This window comes from Dermochelys coriacea, chromosome 2, assembly GCF_009764565.3.
Source record: "Dermochelys coriacea isolate rDerCor1 chromosome 2, rDerCor1.pri.v4, whole genome shotgun sequence".
In the NCBI taxonomy this organism is placed as follows: Eukaryota; Metazoa; Chordata; order Testudines; family Dermochelyidae; genus Dermochelys; species Dermochelys coriacea.
The window spans coordinates 40,155,676-40,180,049 of NC_050069.1; the positions used below are offsets into that span (position 1 = coordinate 40,155,676).

The 24,374-nt window shown below is 40.8% G+C and overlaps 1 protein-coding gene across 10 annotated transcripts in view; it reads right to left on the reverse strand.

Annotated features, from left to right (window-relative positions):
* VPS13B (vacuolar protein sorting 13 homolog B) overlaps window positions 1–24,374 on the reverse strand; it is a 921,736-nt gene that overhangs the window by 258,063 nt on the left and 639,299 nt on the right. For 9 of the 10 annotated variants that reach the window (XM_038388370.2, XM_038388367.2, XM_038388371.2 and 6 more), the window contains exon 31: window positions 14,704–14,907. In XM_038388370.2, the coding sequence (XP_038244298.1) occupies window positions 14,704–14,907 (204 nt within the window). Of the gene's footprint in view, window positions 1–4,170; window positions 5,866–14,703; window positions 14,908–24,374 lie in introns of those variants that run through there. The other variant, XM_043507539.1, reaches the window with a different exon arrangement.

Consider the following 24,374-nt stretch of genomic DNA (forward strand, 5'->3'; position numbering starts at 1 on the left):
AAGTTCCACTTTGAATTACTAAGTCTTCCACACTGCAGCTAAGAGCACTGCTAACTGCACACAGGTGTACAACACATGAGCTCATGAAAAAACTTGATTGTGAAGGATGTAATGATGGTTCTATGTCCAGCGTACATTTATTCCAAGGTCAACTTATGCATCTGTTACATATTTATGTCTTTTTTTTAACCAGTACTTTCAGAGACTTAAAGTAGTCCATCATTTACACTTAAAAGTACAGTACACTTAAAAGACCATACGCTACCATAAGGCTGTGAGGCAATAAAACTTGTAGTAAGGTACACTAGTGCCCTATACTGATTGCTGGCCACCAATTGCTGAATAAGGCTATACCTGAGTAAACCTAAAAGCCCTAATCATGGTAGGAGGGAGAACAGCAAAATAAAGACACTGGATTTCAATAAGGCAGACTTTAGCAAACTCAGGGAGCTGGTAGGTAAGATCCCATGGGAAACAAGTCTAAAGGGAAAAACAATAGAAGACAGGTGGCAGCTTTTCAGAGACATTTTGGTCAACCTGAAACTATTTGTGAATTTGCATTAAGTTCACCAAATAGTTTTGTCTGAATTGAACAATCAAAATGTTTTCGTTTGTTTAGACTTTGTCATTCATAGTGGCAGGACTCTATAAGCATGGTGGTAGGACACGAACCTACGATGTGGGAAACCCAAGGTCAAGTCCCTGCTCCAATGACTATCTATCTATCTATATATAAAGTGGAACAGCTTCACTCCAGGAGATTTCCACACCAAAATAACCCACAGCCCAGTGGTTAGGGCATTCTCCTGCAATGTGGGAGATCTAACTTCAAATCCCTTCTCCAAATCCAGCACAGGCAGGAATTGAACCTCAGCCTCCCCCCCCCCCCGCCACATTCCAGATGAATGCCCTAACTACCGGGCTAAAAGTTATAAGGAGGGCACCACCACTTCCTGCTGTTTTGTGAATTTAGTCCTCTTTTGCTTTCGTTAAAATGCCTGAAATCAAAACAAAAATTTTTGAGTTGGGTTAAATGAAATCTTTCATTTGATCTGACCCAAAATGTTTTCCAACTTTTTGATTTGCCAAAAATTCTGAAAAAATTTGTTTTTGGTTTGACCCAAAACCTTTTTTGCTAAATTTTCAGAATTGCCAGTGAACCAAAAAAATCCATCATTTGCCCAGCTCTAGTTGCTGCACTGTCTTCATGGCTTTCCCATGAGTCTGCATAGAACAAGGTTGAGTTCCCAGATAGGTATAGGGTTGCTTATTGTGGGATAAGTGTTTTCAATGCCTTTAAGGAAGCACTTAATCGTTGGGTGAGCAAACATAGTGACCCCATCCACCTTGTTGTGGAAGGAGGTAATAGGAGCCAAATGTACTCTGATGGAACTTGTGGATAGCCCCGATTTTTTAAGTTCTAGTGTTGCCTGATTTAGGGTGCTAATAATATTAATTTGGATAGTATGGGTTTTAGGTTCACCAATCTGTTTGATCAGAAGATAAAAGTCCTTGTCCCAAATCAGGCTCCACAGAATTTACAAAGGACCCTCAGGGGTATGACAGGAAGCTCATACTGAGACAGATGTAGCCTTAAAGACTTTTTATTAAAATACATTAAGTAGTCAGGTTTCTCAATTCTTGAGTGAGAGGTGCAGTACTTAGAAGAAGCTAATGCTAAGAGCTATCAAAGCTAACTTTTTACTTAACTAACTTAAACTTAAAATCACAACCTAATAAACAAAACTAAGAACAAAAGCTTAGAGAAACCAAGCTTATCCTAGTCCACTTGGAATTTAGAAAGTTAAGAAAAACAAGTACAGCCTACTAATAGTAGTAGTTGTCGTAGATAGATCAATTTCTAGCAAGGTGGGTCATCTCTTTTATAGGGTACAAGTGCCTGAAATTCTTCCTCCTATGTCCTAATTTCATTCCTCATCCACAAAAATGTTAGGGTACACTTACCCCATAGACTAGTATGTTTGTACGTATTGATGACATATACATATGCACATATGTTGTTTTTGTTCTCCAGTTATTTTGCTACTTTCCTTGTAGTGTACCTGTTAAGTTTGTGGGTACAGACTTGGAAAGCCCCTATGCCATTCTTCCATTATCTATCTAGGTGAAAGGTCTTAGACCTAAGTGTGGGTGTTAACTTGCTATCTAGGTGAAAGGTCTCAGACATAGATATGCTAACTTTGCCTTAGCTCAACATACAGGATATGGCCTGTTGGTCCCTAGCATTACAGCTGGACTTACTTTAATGTAAAACAGGTTAATCCTATAGGCTACACTAGAATATAGTCCAGAATCCTCAGTAGGGGGGATGGGGATGGGGACATAGTAAGATTTGATTATCTTGGCACCAGGTGCAAACTCATTTCCACTTATGGATATACATCTTTCTTGTGCTTAGTCTCTGACCGTTGAGTAATATATCTTTTACTTCCTGAAAACAGGCTTCCTTGACCCCAGTCAGCCATGGGGTGGAGGACTGCGAGGTTGGGATGGTGGAAACATCCCGCTTCTTGTCCTAGAAGGTGAGGTACTAGGGGAAGGGTTTGAGGAGGTTTCACTGCCATTAGACACAGGTATGGGAACCAAGTTTTTCTGGGCCGTGTAGGTGCTATGAGAATAACCCTGGATTTATCCTGCTTGATCTTGTGAATGACTCGGCTTAGTGAAGTTGGAGGAAATGCATACATCAGCGGTGCCTCCCATTTTATGAGGAGAGCATTGCCTAGGGATTGGTCTCCCAATCCTGCCCTGGAACAATATTGTGGGCACTTGGTGTTCTGAGCTATTGAAAATAGATCTATGGTGGGGAACCCCCATAGTTTGAATATGGATTTGAGAATTTCAGGATCCATCTCCCATTTGTGGGTTTGTGAGAAGTCCCTGCTTTGTATATCTGCTGATGTATTCTGACATCCCAGCAGATTGGATGCCAATATTTCTATGTTGTTGGTGATGCAACAATTCCAAAGTCGTATTGCCTCTGTACATAGGGAGTATGATCGTACTTTCCCTTGGCGGTTTATGTAAAACATACATGCAGTATTGTCCATGAGGATCTTGATGGCATAATTCTTGATTAGAGGGGGAAAATGCTTGCATGCATTTCGGACAGCCCTTAGCTCTGGTAAGTTTATGTGCAGGTTGGACTCTGCTGGGGATCAGCGGCCTTGGACCGTATTGTTGAGTATGTGTGCTCCCCAACCTATTAGGGAAGTGTCTGTCGTCATTGTCTTGGTTGGAGTTCTTTGTTGAAAAGGGACTCCTGAGAAAACATTCTTTGATTGTGTCCACCATGTTAACGAGTATTTTAATTTCTTTGTAGCATTGTGAGGCATCTGTTGGGAGCATGTCTGGGTGGTATATACACTGTTCAAAGCCAGGCCTGAAAGCATCACATGTGGAGGCAGGTTTGACAACAAACGTTGTTGCCAGCATGTGTCCCAAGAGTTTTAAACACGTTCTGGAGGATGTTTGTGGGCTTCCCCTCACCGCTGAAATTAGATCAACTGTAGTGAGGAAGCACTGTTGGGGTAGTATTGCTGTTAGAGAGTGAGACAGGCTCCTATGAATTCCAACTTTTGGACAGGAACCAGTGGGGACTTTTGCACATTTATTTGCAACCCTAGGATCCAAAGATATATTATGAAATCTGCCTCCTCCCTCAGTGTGGAGGAAGGTATGCACAGCCTCTTACCCTGCACCTTCAATTATGAATTGTACACATGGGGTTATACTCTAAACAAGAAATAAGTTTATTAACTACAAAAGGTAATTTTTAAATGAATATAAGAGATAACAGACAGAACAAAATAGATTACTGAACAAATACACCTAAGTACGAAAACTAAGCTCAATATACTTAAGAAACAGGTTACAAAATGTAATTTCTTACCCATAATGTTATTTTAGGCAGGTTGCAAGTTGCAAAGGTTCAGAATTGCAGTTATATTTCTTTTCAGACTGGATCCCTGTCTCAGTTTGGACACCCCCCCGCCTTCCCTTCAGGTGGCTTTAGCAGTCTTTCTTCTTGGGCAGACAGGCTATGGGGAGGAAGATTCCTGTTTGCCTTCCTCTCCACTCTTAAATGGGATTTACATAAGGTGGGAATCCTTTGTTTTCCAAGCTTAACCCCCCACCCCTCTCAGTGGAAAGTTACAAAAAGTCCCAGATAATATTTTGTGTCAAATGACAAGACCATCTGACCTAGTAGTGTCACAGTTATATCCCTGGACGCCTCCCAGGCAGGAGAGAGATGAGTATCTTTACGGTTTTGTTGTCCCTTCCTGATGGCTCATCAAATCTGATAGCCTGTTGTCTGGTGGGTGTCTTCCCAATACACACCCAGTTGTGATGGTTACACAGTCCATATTCCTAAGTTTAGATACAGAAGTGATATATGCACAAAAATTGGATAATCACATCCAGTAAATTATAACCTTTCCAATGATACCTTACAAGACCAATCTTGCATAAAGTATATCTCAGTTATGTCATATCCATAATATAAGCATATTTCCATAAAGAATATAGAGCGAAATGTGACAGGATGCATGGAGTATGTTATGTTGGGCTTCTAGGTCGTGCCAATGAAATGCAACCCTTTTGAAGAGGTCCTGAAAGGATTTGAAATCATCCCCCATAGTGTGTGTTTGGGTGGCATTATGGTTTCGTCCGGTAATAAAGATGAGAGCTGAGTAGGCAGCGAAGTATCATGTTTGGCTGTGTCCTCAGGTTCCTTGGTCTCTTGTTCTTGTGTTTCTGAGTGCTGGGGCAGTTGGTGAAGAGGACCTGGCTGTTCTGGACTTAGGCGGGCCAGGGGCCTGCAGTTTTGGGCCCTAAAAATTGCGCAGGGATCCCAGTATGACCAGTTAGGTGGGAATGGTATGGGGGAGGTGCCCATGGGTGACCATACCATCCTCATATATCCACAGGTGCTTGGTGATGAAATGGTCCTGGCTTGGGTTATGAGTGTCGTGGAGTGTATATTGCTGCATTATCTTCTTTTTCCTCATCACTGGAGATAAGAGGTGCTGATCTGCAGGGAGTAGTCAGCTGGCTTGGTACTGATCTGGATGGTTACCCTCTGTACTGAGTAAAGAAAAATCAGATGTTGAGACCACTATCAGGTCCGCATGCCTCATGAATTGCTGCAGAACCATGAGGCTCAGTGCTGGAGATGGCATGGTGGAAGCTACCAGTGCTGAGGATTTAGAGCCGTGTGGCATAAGTACAGCAGGTGGTGCCATTGTACAGCTTGGTGCTGAGAGCTTCTTCACTGGGTGCTGAGCTGGAAGGTTTTACTTTAGTGTGTGAACTTCCTATAGAGTTTGCCTGAATAGGGTCTTTTGCTCTTCAGGAACTTTTGATGTCAGATGTTCCTGGTGTCTCGCGGTCCGGAGCTCTCTGTGCTGTTGGCACCGGGGCAGATTTTTCAGTTGGAGATCACTTTCTTTTAGGTGATTCTCAGTGCAGGGATGTCTGTGACCACTTTTTGGTAGCCTTTCTAGGCTCCTTGGCAGCCATTGTTGAAGTGGAGCCCCTGTCAGAGGCTGCCTCTGGTGAACGTTGGCCAGGCCAGTCTCAGGGTTGGAGACTGGCCTGAGGGATTTCTCCATCATGAGGAGCTTCAGTTGGAGATCTCTGGCTTTTTTTGTCCTGGCTGTGAGTTTTCTGCAGTGTGGGCACTTTTGAGTAACGTGTGTCTCGCCAAGGAAGTGGACTCACTGAGCATGGGCGTCAGAGACTGGTATGGAAAATCTGCAAGTCAGGCAGCGTTTAAAGCTAGGTGAGCCGGGCATGCCTGAGGGAATCGGTCTCTTGTTTGAGGCTAAAGCTGTATGCCTGCTGGAGAGACATGGGTAGACAGGGAAGGTGAATGGAATTTTTTTTAAAAATGAAAATTAAAGAAATTAGTGTAGGGTAAAGGGATAGGGAAACTAACTACAACTAATGTAACGCTATCGCTATGAACTATCTACCATTAATCTTATCTGAGGTCAGGGAGGGCACTGCTGATCACTCAGACTCAAGCCAAAGGGAGTAGAGAAGGGGGATAGTTGACTGCACACTGCTATGTAACCACTCAGAGAGGCTCAAGATGACTACGGTGCATGTGTTGCCCAACCGGGCTCTGCTATCACAAATCTCTGATTACAAGTGCAGGGCGACAAGACACCTAAAGTGAAGCACCCACAGGGGCACTTCCCTACCTCCCAGGGGTATTGTGAGATAAATAAATTAAAAGATTGCTAAGATACTACAGGCATGAGGGCTATATAAATACCTAAGATAGATGACCAAGTACCAGCCATCTGGCTGTATAAAGGTACTCCTGTTAAATAACTATGACTGAGCAAAAAGAATATTTCATCCATCTTCATGACAGCAGCTGACAGCATTTTTTTTTTGTAGTGGGGTACTGAATAAAATAATGCACTTGCATATAATTGGTATAAGGCTTCGTACTATATGATGATGTGCACATGAAATTTAAGCTAATGTAAATATTACAAATGAAATAAAGGAGGTAATTGAAAAAAGTCTTCCATTTTGTCCCTAAAATTTTCACAAGTGTAAGCAGGGTCTAAATGAGCTCTCCACTGACAACTAGCTGGGAGGGGGCGAGACTTCAGGAGCAAACTGCATTTACATGAACACACCTACTCTGCCTCCATATCCAGCAAATAGAACTGCGTTGCTCAAAGTGATCAACTTTGGCCTATTTTGGTTACAAATCACTTTAGTACTGAATGCAGGGGAAGTGAAATGTTATCAATGTTGCTGTCTTTATTGAGTAAAGGGGAGCAGAACTATGCTTAACTTGTCCCGAATGAGGGGGTCACCCTCAGCTGAAAGGATCTCACTAAGCTAGGGGCTCGAATGCCAGACCCCTGTGAAAGCAAGAGGGGTGGGGATAAGTGTCCCAGCCAGGCAGTGTGGACTCTCCTTAAGGTCTGGTTTAACCTGTTCCTCCTCACTGTTCAAAGATAGAGCTAAACAGGCTCCATTAGGAATCTTTTGTTATTTTAACTGCTCAATAGCTGAAATCACTTGTGGATTTCCTTTCAGTCCACTTCAGGTTCCCCCACTAAGAGCTGACAATCAGTAAGAGCTGAAAATCACTGAGAGCTGACAATCATGAAGTGTTGGGTGGAACTGCAAGAGACTGACCTGCAGAGTTCACAGCAGAGAGGAAGGTGGAAGTAGTGAGCAGGTGGCCAGTGGGAGCAGAGAGGAACGAGTGGGGTAGCAAGTGGAACAGTGGCTGGCAGGGCGGCCAGTCAGAGCAAGTGTTCAGATGGTGGATCAAGCAAAGTGCCTTCTTCCCCGCACCCCTGTGGGAGGTGAGCTCACACAGATGCACCTCTGAACCCTTGGTCCTCACTGACCAAGGACAGAAACTGCCCCACGCACTCTGGGGTGGATGTCCTGCTCACAGTTTTATGTTTACGAATCCTGCTTGTGGCATTTTCCCTAATTAATGTCAGGTGACTTTCCTCCTTTCATTAAAAGTTTCTTCTCTACACTCGGACCCTATGCTTGTAAGTGGGGAAGTATTGTCTCTCAGAGGCACCTAGGGGTGGTGTGTAATTTTCCCAGGTTACTGGGTGTGGGCTCTTGGCAGTTCTGTCCTGTATTGTTGAAAAGGAACCCCTAGATATTGAACCCGGCCCTGGTTGCTGCCGGCTCCACCTGGCAGAAGGATTACACAAGTAATCTCTAAAATACATACCATTCGTCTACTGATCATGTTTTTTTCTTTTATTTATTATTGAAGCATCATCCATTATGAGGATTGGGTAAAACTTTATAGATTTGCTTTTCAAAATTACATAAAAGTAAGGCCTAAAGAAAAAATGCAAAAACCTTCTCAGAGGGTTCTCACAAACTACAAGTGACATTTTGTTCTATTTGGTATCATAGATCCTTGGCTCCCTGACATACTAGTGGAGAGTCCCAGGAAGTCATTCCAGATGGTGGTCTGCCAAGGACAAAACTGAAATGCAGTACATTGCCACATTCAGTTCATTACCCCACAAATCAGTAATGCCTTTAACCTCAATTGTTTTTCAAACAGAGTTTATTCAGGCTGCAGGAAGCACAAATTGCTGCTGGGTGTTGTAGAAGGATTGCATGAGGATCGGGGCAAGGCCTCAAGAAAGAATATATTTCTTTATATCCTCCAGGGCTGTTATTTTTTCCACTGAGAGGAGACAGAGAGAGAGAAGGGCTACAACCTGAAAAAGCAGTTTTCAAACAAGAAAACTTCTTTTTGGTTAAGCATTCCCAGTTCCCTATGTGCTATTAGGCAAAGGGTATAAATGCGAACAGGTTTCATTTGTACATAAACTTATTAGAACTGTCTGACTGTTTCCAGGAATCTTTTTATATATTACCCCATTAGGGAACTTTTTATAACATCTATAATGAAGTATAAACATTTCACATTTGGAAATGTTGCAATCCCTGATCCCCACTACACCACAGTATTTAGATAGCTATTTCTGAGTGAGACTACCTCATGGGGGCAGTTCCTCAAATTTGTTACCTAAGAAGAATGATTCATGTGTGGGAATCTCCCTCACATCCTCTGCAGTATAGAGCGATGCAAAAACAAAAATTAAAAAATCATTTAGCTTCTGTGTAATGGCCTTGTCTTCCTTGAGTGCTCCGTTAGCACCTTGATCATCCAGCGGCCCCACTAATTGCTTGGGAAGTTTCCTGCTCCTGATATACTTTTAAAAATTGCTGTTAGTTTTTATGCTTTTTGCTAGTTGCTCTTCAGATTATTTTTGGTCTGCCTAATTATACTTTTCCAGTTTACTTGCCGGAGTTTAGGTTCCTTTCTATTTTCCTCAGTAGGGTTTGACTTACAATTTTTAAAAGATATATTTTTTGTCTCTAACTTCCTCTTTTACTTTGGTTAGCCATGGTGGAATTTTATTTTAGTCTGCTGACTGTTTTTCTTTATTTGGGGTATACATATAGGTTAAGCCTCTATTATGGTTTTTTAAAAAAAGTGTCCATGCAGCTTGCAAGCACTTCACTCTTGTGACAATTCCTTTTAATTTCCATTTAACTACCCTTCTCATATTTTTCTATAATTACCCTTTTGAGGTTACATGCTACCGTTGAGGGTTTCTTTGGTATTTTCCCTTCCTACAAGGATGTTAACTTTCATTACATTATGATCGCTATTACTGAGTGGTTCAGCTACATTCTCATTTTGGACCATATCCTGTGCACCTCTTAGGACAGATGTGGGCAAACTATGGCCCGTGGGCCACATCCAGCCTGAGGAACCGTCTTGCCTGGCCCTTGAGCTCCTGGCCAGGGAGGCTAGCCCCCGGCCCTTCGCCCACAGCCTCAGCTCACTGCGCTGCCGGTGCGATGCTCTGGGTGGTGGGGCTCTGAGCTCTTGCCAGGCAGCGCAGCTGCAGAGCCCGGCCTGACCCGGTGCTCTGTGCTGCGCGTTGGCGTGGCTGGCTCCAGCCGGGCGGCATGGCTGCCTGTCCTGGTGCTCTGAGCGGTGCGGGTGTAGCACCCCAGGTAGTGTGATAAGGGGGCAGGGAACAGGGGGGATTGGATAGAGGGCAGGGAAGTTTGGGGTTGTGGTCAAGGGTGTGGATAGGAGATGGGGCGGTCAGAGGGTGGAGAAAGGGGGAGTTGAATGGGGACAGGAGTCCCTGGGGGCCAGTCAGGAGGGGGGGGGTTGGATCGGATGGCAGGGGGGCAGTCAGGGGACAGGGAAGGATGGATGGGGCAGGAATCCTGATGGGGCCTGACAGGGGGCAAGAAGCAGGGGGGGTCGGATGGGGGCCGAGGCCGGGCCGCGCCTGGCTGTTTGGGGAGGCACAGATCCTCTAACCGGCCCTCTGTACAATTTCGGAAACCCGATATGGCTTTCAGGCCAAAAAGTTTGCCCGCCCCTGACTTAGGACTGAAACAAGAATTAAACTGCATGCAGCCACGGAGACACCCTCTTTACCAGGATCAGGCTGGCAACATTCATCCACCCACGTACCCTTGAACTTGGCAAAAGTATCAGTTCCCTTTTGACACAGTGAGGGCATTATGCTAGTTGCCCCTTTTCCTTGGTTAGCTGGGAAGAAATTTTTCCTGCACAGTCACTGGTGGGGCAAGGTGAGTTTTTTTCACCATCTCCACAGCTGGTCTGGGATCTTGTGGGGTGGAGTTGAGGGGTTAGATTACAGTATTGCAACTTTATACATAAAACTTGTGGTGGATGTCTAGTGCAGGTATTCGGTGTGGAAGGGATGTGGTTATTGAATAAAATGGTTTGGAAAAGGATTTGAAGGAAAGCATCCCTTATGGGAGCTGAGTAAGGCGGGTTTGAGGCTCCAATGTCTCATCAGTCTGAAATAGACCCCCCCTCGTTTTCCTGGCCCCCTTTAAGAGACCTGAGGAAATGCATTTGGGGGTCCCGTGTCTGGATCAGCAGGGAGCTGACATGTTCCTCTCTATACTGTAAAATTTATTGTCAGGTACTGCCAGATATTATAAGTGATAAAGCTGCAGCCCAATTAAACCACATCCATGGCCTCCTATCGTTCTTTCAGTGTGGATGGACAGTGTTGGCAGCTTCTGTTTTAGGATTTTGTTAAAAATTACCAAGGTCAATATATTTATAATAATATACTTGAAATGTTGGAAACAGGAACATACACTTGGAAAATGAAAGTACAGTAGATCTTCTGGAACTCTTTTCTGCAAGTTAACCTAGTAATTAAACAATGCTACAAAGAGGAAAAGACATAGATCTGATTCTATACTTTAACATAAATGTATCAGCTAAACATCAAAAATAATGAAACGAGTAAGATACACTGCTACAGACACACATCTAACAACAGGAACCTTAAAAAAAATAACTGATCTACTACACCAGAGTATGGGGCTAGCTAAGTGAAATCAAACAAATGTATTAAAGCCGAAACAATAAAACTAACCCAAAGGTTCCTCAGAAAGAGCCATTCCCTATGTTCCATGCTACACATATTAATGTAACTTACAAAGAATTAAGAAAGAAAATAGTATCACTACTAACGCAAAGAATAAAGTCTCTGTGACATTCTCAGGAAATCTCAAGATAAACTTCATCCTGGAAACACTAAGCACCATGTAAAACACCATGCAGTCATTCTCTTGGTGCATGCTGGAAATATACTAGCACATGGCAGACATCAGTACAGGTTCTTCCAGTTCTCAGCACATCACTTCCACAGATCATAAAATAAACCCAGATGCAGCAACACTGATTGCCAAGTAAAAAGCAAAAATGTGAACATCCTGAAAATGAACTGTGGTACATATATATAAGATTAAACCAAACTGACAAGCAACACATATACAGTACCAGCTACTCTCTGCATTAAACAAATGCAGAATAAAATTAAAATAGTACTGCATATCACAAAGAACAAGTCAAGCCAGCTAATTAAAATGTTGCATTAAATATTCGTTAAAAACTCTTTCAAAGCTAAAACACATACTGTTATTGAAAGCAAGCTCAAATGAAAACACTTGGAATTTTGTTCAAGATGGAAGAAAGTTCTAGCAGTTATAAAAGGAGAATACGCAGCTTGCCTGTAATAGCTGCTTTCCTTATCCTGTAATCTTAATACTGTTTTAAGAATTCCTATCATGGTCAAAAAAATGTACCCATAAGGCTCAAATCAAAACCTGCTGATTATACTGATGCCAGTCAGTTGTGGGAAAGGACTAAGGCAATTTCCTCATGTGGCTCACTTTGAAAAAGCCAGTCTGGCCATTGGGCTGACCATTAGAAGGTCTGTTGGGGTCAGTACCATCTTGCCCTTCAAGAAGTGCCACTGGACAGCACCATTTTGTGAGAAGAGCAAGTTATCCATGCAGCTCTCACATCACAGCCCCAACCAGGTCTGGGCAAATTATTTCAAGCTAAGGATCTAAAATAAGAAACCACTGTGGTATTTTACTAGCAAAATTAATGTTTCAAATGACAGGAAACCAACTATGATGCCTTATAAATGAATAACCGGCAGACATTATGACTGCTTCTCCCCCATTCTGTCCCTGCCCCTTCATCATTACTTTCAGTGGACCTTCTTCTTTCTCCTCCCTCTATCTTTTTGGTGTTCCCCAGGGATCTGACCATGATTATCCCTTACACTCACTCAGAGTGGCCTCATCTACTTCCATAGTCTTTCATCACTTCACTGCTGATAACACTCAGATATGTCTGCCCATTCCTGACCCCTCTCCATTTGCTATGGCTTGTATATCATCTTTCTGGACATCCTCTTGGCAAAAACTGAACTGCTATCTTTTCTCCTGTCTCTCTTCATTGTGTTTCAGAAACCACCCTCTCCACTGGGGAAGAACCTCCATTCTGGGACCCACAAAGCCATGCATGCACTGAATATGGATGGAACAAGTTCCAGAGAAGTTTGAAAAACTTTGTAGTTTTGCTTGAAAAAATTGTCTTTGAGCTTGGACAAACATGCCTTTTCAAACACAAACACTTCAAAATGAGCTGTGAGCATTTGCTCCTGGCCATCATACCATCTTTTAGTCTGCAGAAGAGAAGAATGAGGGGGGATTTGATAGCTGCTTTCAACTACCTGAAAGGGGGTTTCAAAGAGGATGGCTCTAGACTGTTCTCAATGGTAGCAGATGACAGAACGAGGAGTAATGGTCTCAAGTTGCAATGGGGGAGGTTTAGATTGGATATTAGGAAAAACTTTTTCACTAAGAGGGTGGTGAAACACTGGAATGCGTTACCTAGGGAGGTGGTAGAATCTCCTTCCTTAGAGGTTTTTAAGGTCAGGCTTGACAAAGCCCTGGCTAGGATGATTTAACTGGGACTTGGTCCTGCTTTGAGCAGGGGGTTGGACTAGATGACCTTCTGGGGTCCCTTCCAACCCTGATATTCTATGATTCTATGATCTTCTTTCTCTCTGAAGCATAAACCTTTGGCTATTTTATAACATATGAAAGCTTTGTTTTACTTTTAAAATGCCTATTTTGTCATCTGAAAAACAGAATGATGATTTTAGAACTTCGAAATTAACCACAGGAGTTCCAGAATCCTATATGCTGCCGTGGTGTAATTGGTCCTGTGGGGCAGAGTAAAATCCTAAGGTGCTTTCCCCACCAGTCTTTCACAGCGGTCTCAGATCCATGCAAAACTTGGTAAGAGTGAAGGTAGAGCTTGAACTATGCTGTGCTTTTGTCACTTTGTCTCTCCTCTTCTCCCTATCTAGTATTCTAATGCCCTATTCATCTATCTCTGGTATATCTAATCATTTTCATGTATACAGTTATTACTTTGGTGTTGTAGCTGTGTTGTCCCAAGGTATTAGAGAGACAGGTGGGTGAGGTAATATCTTTTATTGGACCAACTTCTGTTCAGAAGAGAGACAAGTTTTCGAAAGATATTACCTCACCCATGTTGTGTCTCTAATCATTTTCATGTTGTTTTCAAAAGGATTTAATCCTGATATCAATTACAGTTTAGAAATAAAAGCATAAAAAGTCCGAGTAAACAAACAAACAAACAAACAAACAAACAACTCTCTATATAAATACCAACCATTTCATCTCTTCACTTTTTCTGCTGTACCTCTTTTCAATCTGTTTTCAGGTATTTCCAAACTTTAGATTCCAAAAAACCATATTCACATTCTACCCTCAGATACATATATACAACACAATGGAAGTCAATAGAGTTACAAGAGTGACACCTGAGGGTAGATTCTGCTTGAATCATAGAATAATGAAAGTACACATTATAACATGCTCATTCATGAGAAAATAAATTCATCTCAGTATGAATTTCAAAAGCATTGTATATTAGCCATTATAATGCAATGCAAGAAAACTGTGATGACTAATTAATTCATTGTAATTGAGGTAACTCTTTTTCAATTTTAAATATCAAGCTCGTGTATTTATGCTGTGTCTACTATGTGTAGCTACATCATACCCTGAATTTAACCCACAGCAAAGTCCCCCATCTCATGCTGGACTCATTATGATCCAGAATTGAACAAGATCCTTAAAGTCCGCTGGAAGAAATTTTAGCAGGTGAGCTAAACGGAAGTCTCCTAGTGGGCAATCCAGGAGTAACTGTGCTAAACCTTTTGCAGCTGGAAGTCTCTTTTGCATATTTTACAGTCCACATTATGGACAAATCAGCTGAAATGTGTCATTCTACAAATGCAGCTGTTTTCCCTTACAGAAGCAACAACAACAACAAAAAAACACATTTATGAGCCAATAGAAAAAAATTCTACTTTGTCCTTCCCTAACTTAGAAATGTCTAAACTGCTTTATTCAAACTTTTTAAAAATACAAAGGAAACAAAAAAAACCCAAACTGTTGTTCCTAGCCTAAGAACTTGAATGCCAAGTCTCCTCATGGAGTTATTTTCTATGGCCATATAATAAGCCATTCAAAAAAGGAATTTCTAACTAAATAAACAAAAGACGTATGCAATAATTACAGTGTAACAATAATACAAATAACAGTTTCAAATGTACAATTCAAAACTCTGTTTCATAGAAAATATTTGCAATGCAAAGTAAAAACAGTGAAAAAATACTTTGTTCAGACATACTGTAGATTGTATCCCCAATGTCTTTTGTCTGAAAGACACAACATTTTGAATTATTTCCTTACCTACTGGCCATATTCCATTCAAGTGCTGGGTTTTGAGAATTTCTTTCACTCTCGGTCAGCACACCTCCTTTACTATTGTCCTTCTCTGGTTTCAACTGATCCCACTGCGCAGTACCAATGTTGATAGACTGCAGATCTATTTGGTATTGTCTGTCTTCAACCTCTGATCCAGGGTCTCGAAGAATTCCCAAATTCAGTGCTCTCCTATCATGATAGAAAGATTTTTGCGAGTTAAAGAGAGAAAGTTGCCACTCTGTACAGTGCTATAAACTATGGTCTAAATACTGACGATCATGATCGGCAAAATTCCTATTAACATCAATGGGAATATTCCCACAGTAAGTTAGGAGGGCTCAATTCTGCCACCCTTATGTTGAATAGTACCGTATCATAGGCTGAGCCATTGAAGTGAATGGGAGGTCATTCCACTCACTTCGGATTTGGGCCTGTACGAGAAGCCCCACTGAAAACAGTGGAAATAAGGAACCATTAAATATGAGTAAGGATGGCAGAATCAAGCTCTCAGTAAGGGCTTCAGGATATGACCCTATAGCAAGAAGATATATTAATTGTATACTTAATTACTTAAACTTTTAGAAGACTATACAGAACTAGAAGCTTATAAAAAAGGGAAGCTGGGATTTTTCCAAGGAGTCCAAAGAAGTAAGGTACCCAAATCCCATGGAAAGTGTTAGGTGCTTAACTTCCTTAGGCCCCTCTGAAAATTCCAGCCAGAGTGTTTTGCAAATATACTATTAATGTCACCCAAAAGTGTTCTGCAACCAGAATGCAGTAGAGTACTATAAGAAACTCCACTATGAGCTAATCTGTTCAAATTTAGCATATCCATGAAAAAATAAAAGTATTAAGGACATTTCAAAATGTATTTTGTTAATTTATTTTGACACATTTCATTTTTGCCATTCACAGCATTCACCTTAAGTATCTAAAGGTACAAGTAAAATTTCCACAATATGCCTTATTGTGTAAAAATAATTTAATCACAGTAATATGAGATTTCATTAAAACAGTTTGTTATTAAATGTTTGCTGACAAATGAGGAAACAAAGAGCAACATTTTGAGCAAATTATTTAATGTGTGGCTATTGCAAGGTTCTTCTGCATTGTATTTTTCAGTTTATTATTCAGTACTTTAAAGACACATAAAAGAAACCCATGTTCAGCAACATATTCAAGAGTTTTCTGGACCAGAGGAGGCAGCTGAGACAATTATGAAGGCAATACAATTGTTATCAGAGGATTACTGTACCACCATTGTCTTCAGACTTCTGCTAAAGATCAGTGGAGAATTTTTGGAGGAATCAGCTTGCCCACTCTATCTTGAAACTATACAGAGTAATGCAAGCTATTCATTTAATAATGTAATAAAAAGGTGTAACTGAATTTAATACTAGTTTTAAAATACTTCAGAAAATAAGGTGAATCGGATATTCCTACTATTTTCCCTTAAATGGCACGATGCCAATTTATAATCTCTTCCTCATGAATTTACACATTACATATTTTAAGCTGGAGCTTCCCATTCATATATAGTTTCTGATCTTCACACAAAACTGATCAATTTTACAAAATTTATTTATAAATTTATAAATTTATTATTTATTATTTAATCTTTGGTGTTAAGAAACTAAAGTTTTACACACACACATATACACAAACACGACAAAACATATGTGTCTACATGTAGAGTCATATGAATACTCATAGTGCCTATTGTTTTGAACAAATCATTCATGTCTATGCAATGCAGTGGCACTGTGCAGTAGTCCTATATTTTTCTTGAAAACTTAAGCAAAAGTATACTGCATACAACCTATGTCACCAGAGATATTTCAAAATATGCTGTGATCTTTAAAACTCAGAGTGCTCTTGTAAACCCTCTCTCCTGAGAAGTCTAATCCATAACAACTATGATGTAATTTATTTCCCTTGCAAGACACAGTTTCATGAATACATGTACAGTTATTCATATTACAAATTACCAAGTGACCTTGGGTCATATGATAACTTGATTATTTGCTTTGTTTAATCCAAATAAAGACTGGTGTATATATTTTGGGAAATATTAGCCAAAATAAAAGCACTAAGAGACACATCCTGTGAAGTCCGTGTTTAGATTTCTCTAAAAATATAAATACAACATATGGTAATTTAGTGTCCTGGCATAGTGAAATCCTTCTTCTCCCCTCTTCTGCAATCAAATTCCAAAAAGCACATTTTTCAATCATTATTTTTACCGCTGGAGACACCAGATAAAATGCATTTGCGCTCTATATTTCCAACCAAGAAGTTAAAAGAAATTAAAAATGCAAATGAGCAAAAAGGAAGTACAATACAATATGTTGTTTTAATTATATTTTATTTATACACATTTATACACAGATTTAAACAAAAAAATTATTTTATACACATTTTTCTGCTGTTGCTACTACTGTCTATTTTTAGAGGACTATTAAGCAACACACTTGTGCTTTAGCTAAATTTTAATCTTTATTACATCACATCTGAGATACAAGATCTAAAAATGTAATGAAGATTTGACATGCTTGGACTAAAGGCCATTTTTATTTTGATTGTCCTTCACTCCAAAACACTGACAGATAAATTAGATGCATAAGAGAGAAAACAGAGTAGAAAGAACACAAGGCAACGTTTGAAGGAAGTTGGATACTAAAAGGGGTTCTCCACAAAAATCATGTCCCCTGTACACCTTATATATGATCAGAATATATTTATTTTCTTGCTTTCCAAATTTCTCCCTTAACTTATTATAAAGTGAGAAAACCTTAGGATTATACCATGCCTGTGCTGCAGAAGGGAAAACAGAAAGGAGGTTGTAGAAAACTTTCTCCCTCTTGCAGTGCAAGTAGGAGGACAGGATCTTTTCCCAACTGTTAAGAAAGCAGAAGGAAAGGGAATTCAAGATGTGGTGTGTCAATTAGGTGGCATGTTCAGCCCCTCAATCGGAGGCAGTTGGTGTCACACAACAGCTAAGAGTGCAGTTACTTCTTTTCAGAGAAGGAGTAAACTACACTCAGCATTTCATCTCCCAAGTTTGTTCTGCACAATCATAGCCTGGCCAACAGGGTTATTGGAGCAATAGATGCATTCTGAAAGTGTCCCTGCAACTCCTCATTGTGCTGCCCAGGGTGAATTTGGCCCTTATTTTGTGTTATGACTAGATTTGCTTATTTCAATATAAATAAAAATTAACTAACTTCCTGGCATTTATCTTCTGGTGCAATTAACAGTCATGACTACTATTCACAAAGTCAAACAAGCTAGAGATAGAAAAGACCCATTGGACAACCAGTCCATTCCATTGTCAATACAATATTGTTCCCATACTGCCTTTTTTCTAGTATTTCATTCAATTCAGTTTTTAAAGTCTTAAGCAATGAGGTTTGTACCATTTCCCATAGGAGACTATTCCACACCCTAATATATCTCACTATCATGCTGATACTCAAGCTACATTTTCGGTGTCTTAATTTCATCCTATTACTCCTAGTAATATCCCATGTAACAACCTAAATAATTCCTTTCCATCCTTCACGTGTGCACCTTTGAAATATTAGTAGATTCTTATGTTTCTGCAACCCTCCCAATTTTTCCACCTCTTAACCAATCCATACAAATGCCATTCTTTTAAAACTCAGTCCTCACACTGTAAATCAATACTTCCAGCCTCTACTTTTGTTACTTTTCTCTGAACCCCTCCAGATGATTAATAACTTTGTTAAGGTGGGGCCCAGAGGCATATATAATATCCCAGATGTGTTCAGACCAGAACTACAATACGAAACACTGCATGCTCACCCTATTTCATGGCATATTGCCTTTATGTATGCAGCCCTAATTTTGTTAGCATTTTTGCTGTCATATCAAACTGTAAAATGATGTGTAACTTTCTGTCCACTATCATCATCTTGAGAGGTGTCTCAGTATTTCAGCTTTCTAGGCACTTCCTTCTCAATGAGTATGTATGCTTGGGGTTATTTTTCCCCAGGGTTGCTAGCTTGTATTGCTTTGAATTATGGGTTATTTAAAGTCTCTTTTCAAAACATACATGCACAATACTCCATTCTTGTAGCTGAGAAAGCCTAATCTGACTATGCAAAGAATAAGTCCAAAAGCAGGTTTGCAATTGCTTTTGCAAACCAGTTACGAAAGTAAGTCATGAAAGTGATGTGAGTTGAGATACCCAACCCTTGCAACAAATAAAACAGTACAACTACACAAGATGTACTTTCAAGGACTTTTATAAAAGAATCAGAAGAATTAACACATTAATGGCTGGTTACGTTTTGCTAATGACTGATTACCAATATGAAATTGAATTGTGTCAGTTTATACTAAGAGAAAAAAATAGCTTCTAATTTTTCCATCTAATTGTATACATACACACACATACATATTTATAAATAAAAAATCATGCATTTCTCTGTCAATTACTTACATGAATAACACCCTGATTTTATTTAGTATACTTCCTGAATGGACCAGAATAAGCTAAAATATATTACAATTGACCTTGTCTTGAATATACATGCTTCCAAATTCTATGAAATTTGCACCCTTTTTTCATTTTGCTGCTTTTGAAACCCTTCTAGCAACTGAAATCAGGAAAAAGGGTAAACCAAGACTCATATGACTTCCGTACCCCTAGCATAAAAGCTGCTTCACCAGCTGAAATGCAATGTAGGAGTTATAATTGTCATTGTTTTGCCCTTCCGAAAATAACTCCAACATCCCATTTGAATTGTTCGGCAGGAGGTGTAGGAGGATAAACTAAAGCCTATGATAGTTGGTCAATAATACAGTAAAATCATAAGGAACCAAAGAAGACCTTAAGCATGTAACAGGAAACACAGACTTAATGTTTTTCTTTTTAAATTGATTTAGTCTGGGTCAAGCCTTTTGTATGTTTATACAAGAAACAGCTCATGTTGAACCAGTTACTACTTGCTGCTGAATAGGCATAATTCTGAGACCCAAGGTAAAGAAGTTACTTACGACTCAGCTGAGATCTACAAAATGCTAAATAAACCAGAGAAAATGGCATTTTAAAATGAATATAAACTATGTTGTGATTTTCAGATATTTTACAATAATCAAAGTCACTGTCAGTCAACATTTAAATGGATATAGCCACATATTTCTTTTCTTTCCCAAATCTGTTTGGTTCAAACCACAAACATTGAAGACAGTGTTTTGAAGGTGACAACGTCTCCCTATCCTAAATCCAGTACACGTAGGTCAAACTGTTCCCTTTGCTTCTATGGGTGTTGGATGGGAACTCCTTTTCGATCTGGGCACAGAAAGGGGGAGTGCTATCTCTATGGCGTGCCACTCCTCACCTTAACCACATAGCCCATCCCAGATGCAGTGTAGAAACCCTGATCTATTAGTGGGGAATGGTTGAATCAGGGTTGGGGGCAGCCATGAAGTGGGTCTCTGTGGTACTGTACTCCTTAAACTCCCCATTTTCTCTTTCAACTCCAGGATGATTCCATGGCTGTGTTATTGTTTACTGGGTCAGAGATTCCCCTATGTGTTATGAAACCTCTTCCGGAGGGAGATTCTGAAAGCAACAGTTGATGCGGAAAGTCATGGGACCACAAAGAAGTGGTCCCATGACTCCAACAAAGAAGCTGGGAGGGTAGACAGGCAGTGTGGCAAACACAAGGCATCATCCATCAGGTTAGTACTGGTCTTGGAAAATACACAGGTTCTATGAAAAAAAACACCATGCCAGAAAACTCAATGGACCATATCAAGGAAACTAAGAATAAAAGCTAATTGTTATTGTTATTATTTATTTGCATTACTGTAGTGCGTCAGACCTCACTGTGCTAAGCACTGTACAAACACAGAACAAAAAGACAGTCCCTGTCCCAAAGAGCTTACAATCTAAGTATAAAACGAGAGACACCAGATGGATACAGACAAATGGGGAGAGTACAATGAAATTATGAGACATTATTGGTCAGCATTAAAGACAGTGCTTTCACTGCACCAGTTGCCTAACTATTGTGACATTTTTTTCATAGCAAAGGAGATTTTTGAGGAAGGATTTGAAGGAAGATAACGATGTAGATATTTACGGAGAGTGCCTCCCAAGCATACAGGACAGCATAGGTGAAAACAAGAAGGTGTATGTTGGAAAATGTAACAAGTGCATGAAGGAGGCTGGTAACTGAGCTGACATCTCAAAAGAGAATGAGAAATAAAAGGTAGGGTGGGAACAGGCTCTGAAGGGTCTTGAAAATGAAGACTAGTAGCTGATATTTTAATACAAAAGAGAAGGGGGAGCCATTGGAGGGAGATGGTCAAAGTGACAGGCTAGGAAAATGATAGTTGCAACAGCATTCTGAATAGATATGACAGGGACTAGATTGTGTTTGTCAAAGCCAGATAGAAGGATGTTGCAGTATTTGAGAGGCCAGATGATGAGAGTCTGGATGAGACTTTTAGCTATGTGGATGGACAGGAAAGGCTTAGCAATGTTATGTAGAAGAACTGGCAAGAGTTAGACATAGTCTGGATATCACAAACGGGAAAGAGGTGCGACTTGAAGATGACACCTAAATTACGGGCTTGAGTGACAGGCCGGATGGTGGTGTGGTCCACAGTGATTGGGAAAGTAGGCAGTGGGGGAAGGACTTGGAGGATAGATTAAGATTGTTTTTATGCTATATGCTTTTTGGGGGCAAGGACAATCTACTACCTTGTGTTTTTCCAGTGGGGCCCTGTGCTTAGCTGTCCTTAGGCAGGACCAAAATAAATATTAATAAAATAAGATTTCAAGAAGAGCCTGGTTGATGGTTTTGAAGGTGGCTGAAAAGTCAAAAAAGGATGAGGATGTAGTCCTGCTTCTGTGCTTTCACTAGGAAGAGACTTCTGTGACAGAAATGGAATGCAAGGGGCAGAAGCTGCACTGGAGAGGGTCTAAGATGTAACTGAAGGAGAGTAACTCAAGACAGTGTTTGTAGACAGCACATTTAATGAACTTACAAATGAAAGGGAGATGAACCAGAGGTGGAGAGACAAGTGGACCAAAGGTGGGATTTTTAAAAATGGGAGAAAAAGTGAGCCAAGTGAAGGGGGAAAGTCGCATCGCATTTTTTCATTTTCTCTATGAAAAAATAAGTAAGATTCTGTATGAAGAGGGAAGTGGAAGCAGGAGAAGGGAAGGTTTTGAGAAGTGAGAAAAAGGTGGCATAAAAATAGCTGGGATTGTGAGTATGGTACACAATTAAGTTGGAGAAGTACAGTTGTTTAGCTAGGAAGACGACAGAACTGAAAGTGGTGAGAACAAATCTGTAGTGAAGGAAATCAGCCTGGTCACCAGAGATGCTCTACAGTACAAGAGCAGTGAGGAGGCAGCAGATGCTGGGAAAGAGCCAGGACTGGGGGTTGGCAGGGCAGATACTGAAATGGGAGAGAGAGGCAAAAAAGTCAAGAGTGGAGAACAGTGAATCATGAAGAGAAACAACAAGTTTATCAATGGAAGAAAAGGAAGAGAGAGCAGAAGAAGAAAGTGCTGAGAGCAGAGAAGGAGTCATCAATACTGATAGACAGGAAGTTAAGAAAGGCGGAGTGACAGCATGTCTGAATGGAGTGGGAAGGGGCTGATGGCCGATGTTGAAAAAGACCAGGTGATGGTTGGAGTGGGGCAATTTAGCAACAGAGAAATCAGAGAGAGAGAGAGAGAGAGAGAAGTGCTTGGTAAAACCAAGTTAAGTGACTGTTCCCTTGGGTGAATGGTAAAGTTGAACTTGAGCTGCAGGTTGAACGAAAAGGTGAGAGTGAGAAATGTGCAGCTCAGGGGCTAGATGGGTCAACAACATGGAAGCTGGTCACAAGGATGAGATTGTGCAGAGAGGAAGAGGTAGAGCCAGGCATCAAAATCAGAGAGGAATGCTGAAAGGGATGAGTTGCGTGGATGGTAGGTTTCAGAGTAGCAGCCGTGTTAGTCTGTATTCGCAAAAAGAAAAGGAGTACTTGTGGCACCTTAGAGACTAACAAATTTATTTGTTAAACAAACAAATTTATGGATGGTAGATGAAATAAACATGGAGGAAGAGAGTCAGATGCAGTGGTGTTCAAAAGAGCAGAAATAGTAGGACTGGCAGTGTCAGCAATTGGAAGCAGCAGAAATGGGAGGGGAGAATCCCAACATCCCCACCACAGTCTGATCCAGGGTGGAGAGCATGAGGGTATGTCTACACTGCAATAAAACAGCTGGGGCTGGCCCAGTGTAGTGTAGGATAGACACACCCTGAGAGCAGAGGCTTCCTTAATGGTGCCCGACAAAGGGATCCAAATCTCTGTGAGAAAAGGAGCTGGAGGGAGCAAGATAGAAAGAGGTTGTGGATGTATGTGTCCTTTTTAGAGATGGAGTGGTCATCTAGAGATAGCAAAGGAAGTTGAGAGGAAATGCAGCATGAGAGGGGTAGAGGTTGATGGCAAAGAACTTGTACTCTAATATATTCCCAAGATGTAAGTGTCAGTGGAAACCATTGCTGTCAAATCAAAAAAGCAAAATTTATTTATTTTTTAGTAATGTAACTTCATACCAACCCAGAACTAAATCTTACTTGATATCTAGCAGCTGTTTCACACTATTACAGACAAATATAGATCAAAGTGCATGAAACCAGAAATAAATATCTTTCTTACAGAAGCACATAACATACTGAGGGCTATTCTATGCAGTACATTAGTCTGCATGAGAGGAATGTGAATTCTAGCATGCATTTGTGTGTTGCATACTAACTGGCCTTCAGGGAACCTGCTGGTGTGCACTAAAAGTCCCCTAGCGCACATGAATGTAGTCTCATTTCAAACAGCACTATATTAATGCTCAGTAGAGAACTTTTAGTGAGCACCATCAGGATCCACATGGGCCAGTTAGTGAAGAACACGCTAGTGCGGACCAATGCACCATGTAGACAAGTCCTGACTAAGCTCAACATCACATTTATGTCTTTTCACATATAACATTTTAGGTTTCAGGTTCCTCCTGAACCAGCTAAAGGTAAACGGTGTTAACCTGCAACTACAGCTAAAGAAAAGATCAAGATTAGTATGGGATTAGATAACTCATGTTAGCTACCCCAACTTAATTTCTATACATTTTCCTAAACTGAGTGATCTGAGCATGCTCAGTAACATCTGATGGAGTTGTTACCCTTACCTTACTCTGCCCTCACTTTGAATCACAGTAGGTTCCACACTATTAACAGGGACTGAAAGTGTGCAGACGGGGCAAATCAGAGGGGACAGGATGGGCTGAATTTTTGCAGGGAGGCAAACAGGGAGAGGTAGAGAAAGGAGAGAGGCAGCTATGCAAAAATCAGGGATAGGAGTTAAGCAAGGGGTATAGGTGCTGCCAAAAAGTGGCAGATGGGGGAAATCCCAGGATAGGGAGGAGCAGGGAGGATAACTGTTACCCCAAATGGGGTGAGCAATCTGGCAGTGCTTGCAAAATTAGGATGTAGTTGGCTTTTTCTGCCCCTCACCCAAGATGGCACATCTCAGCACCCACTTCTCATGGCTAGAAGAGAGGGGTAAGGAGTTGGGTGAGGGAGATAGGGGAGGACACAGTAGGGAGATTCCCCCAAGGGCTGAGTTTCCTAACCATG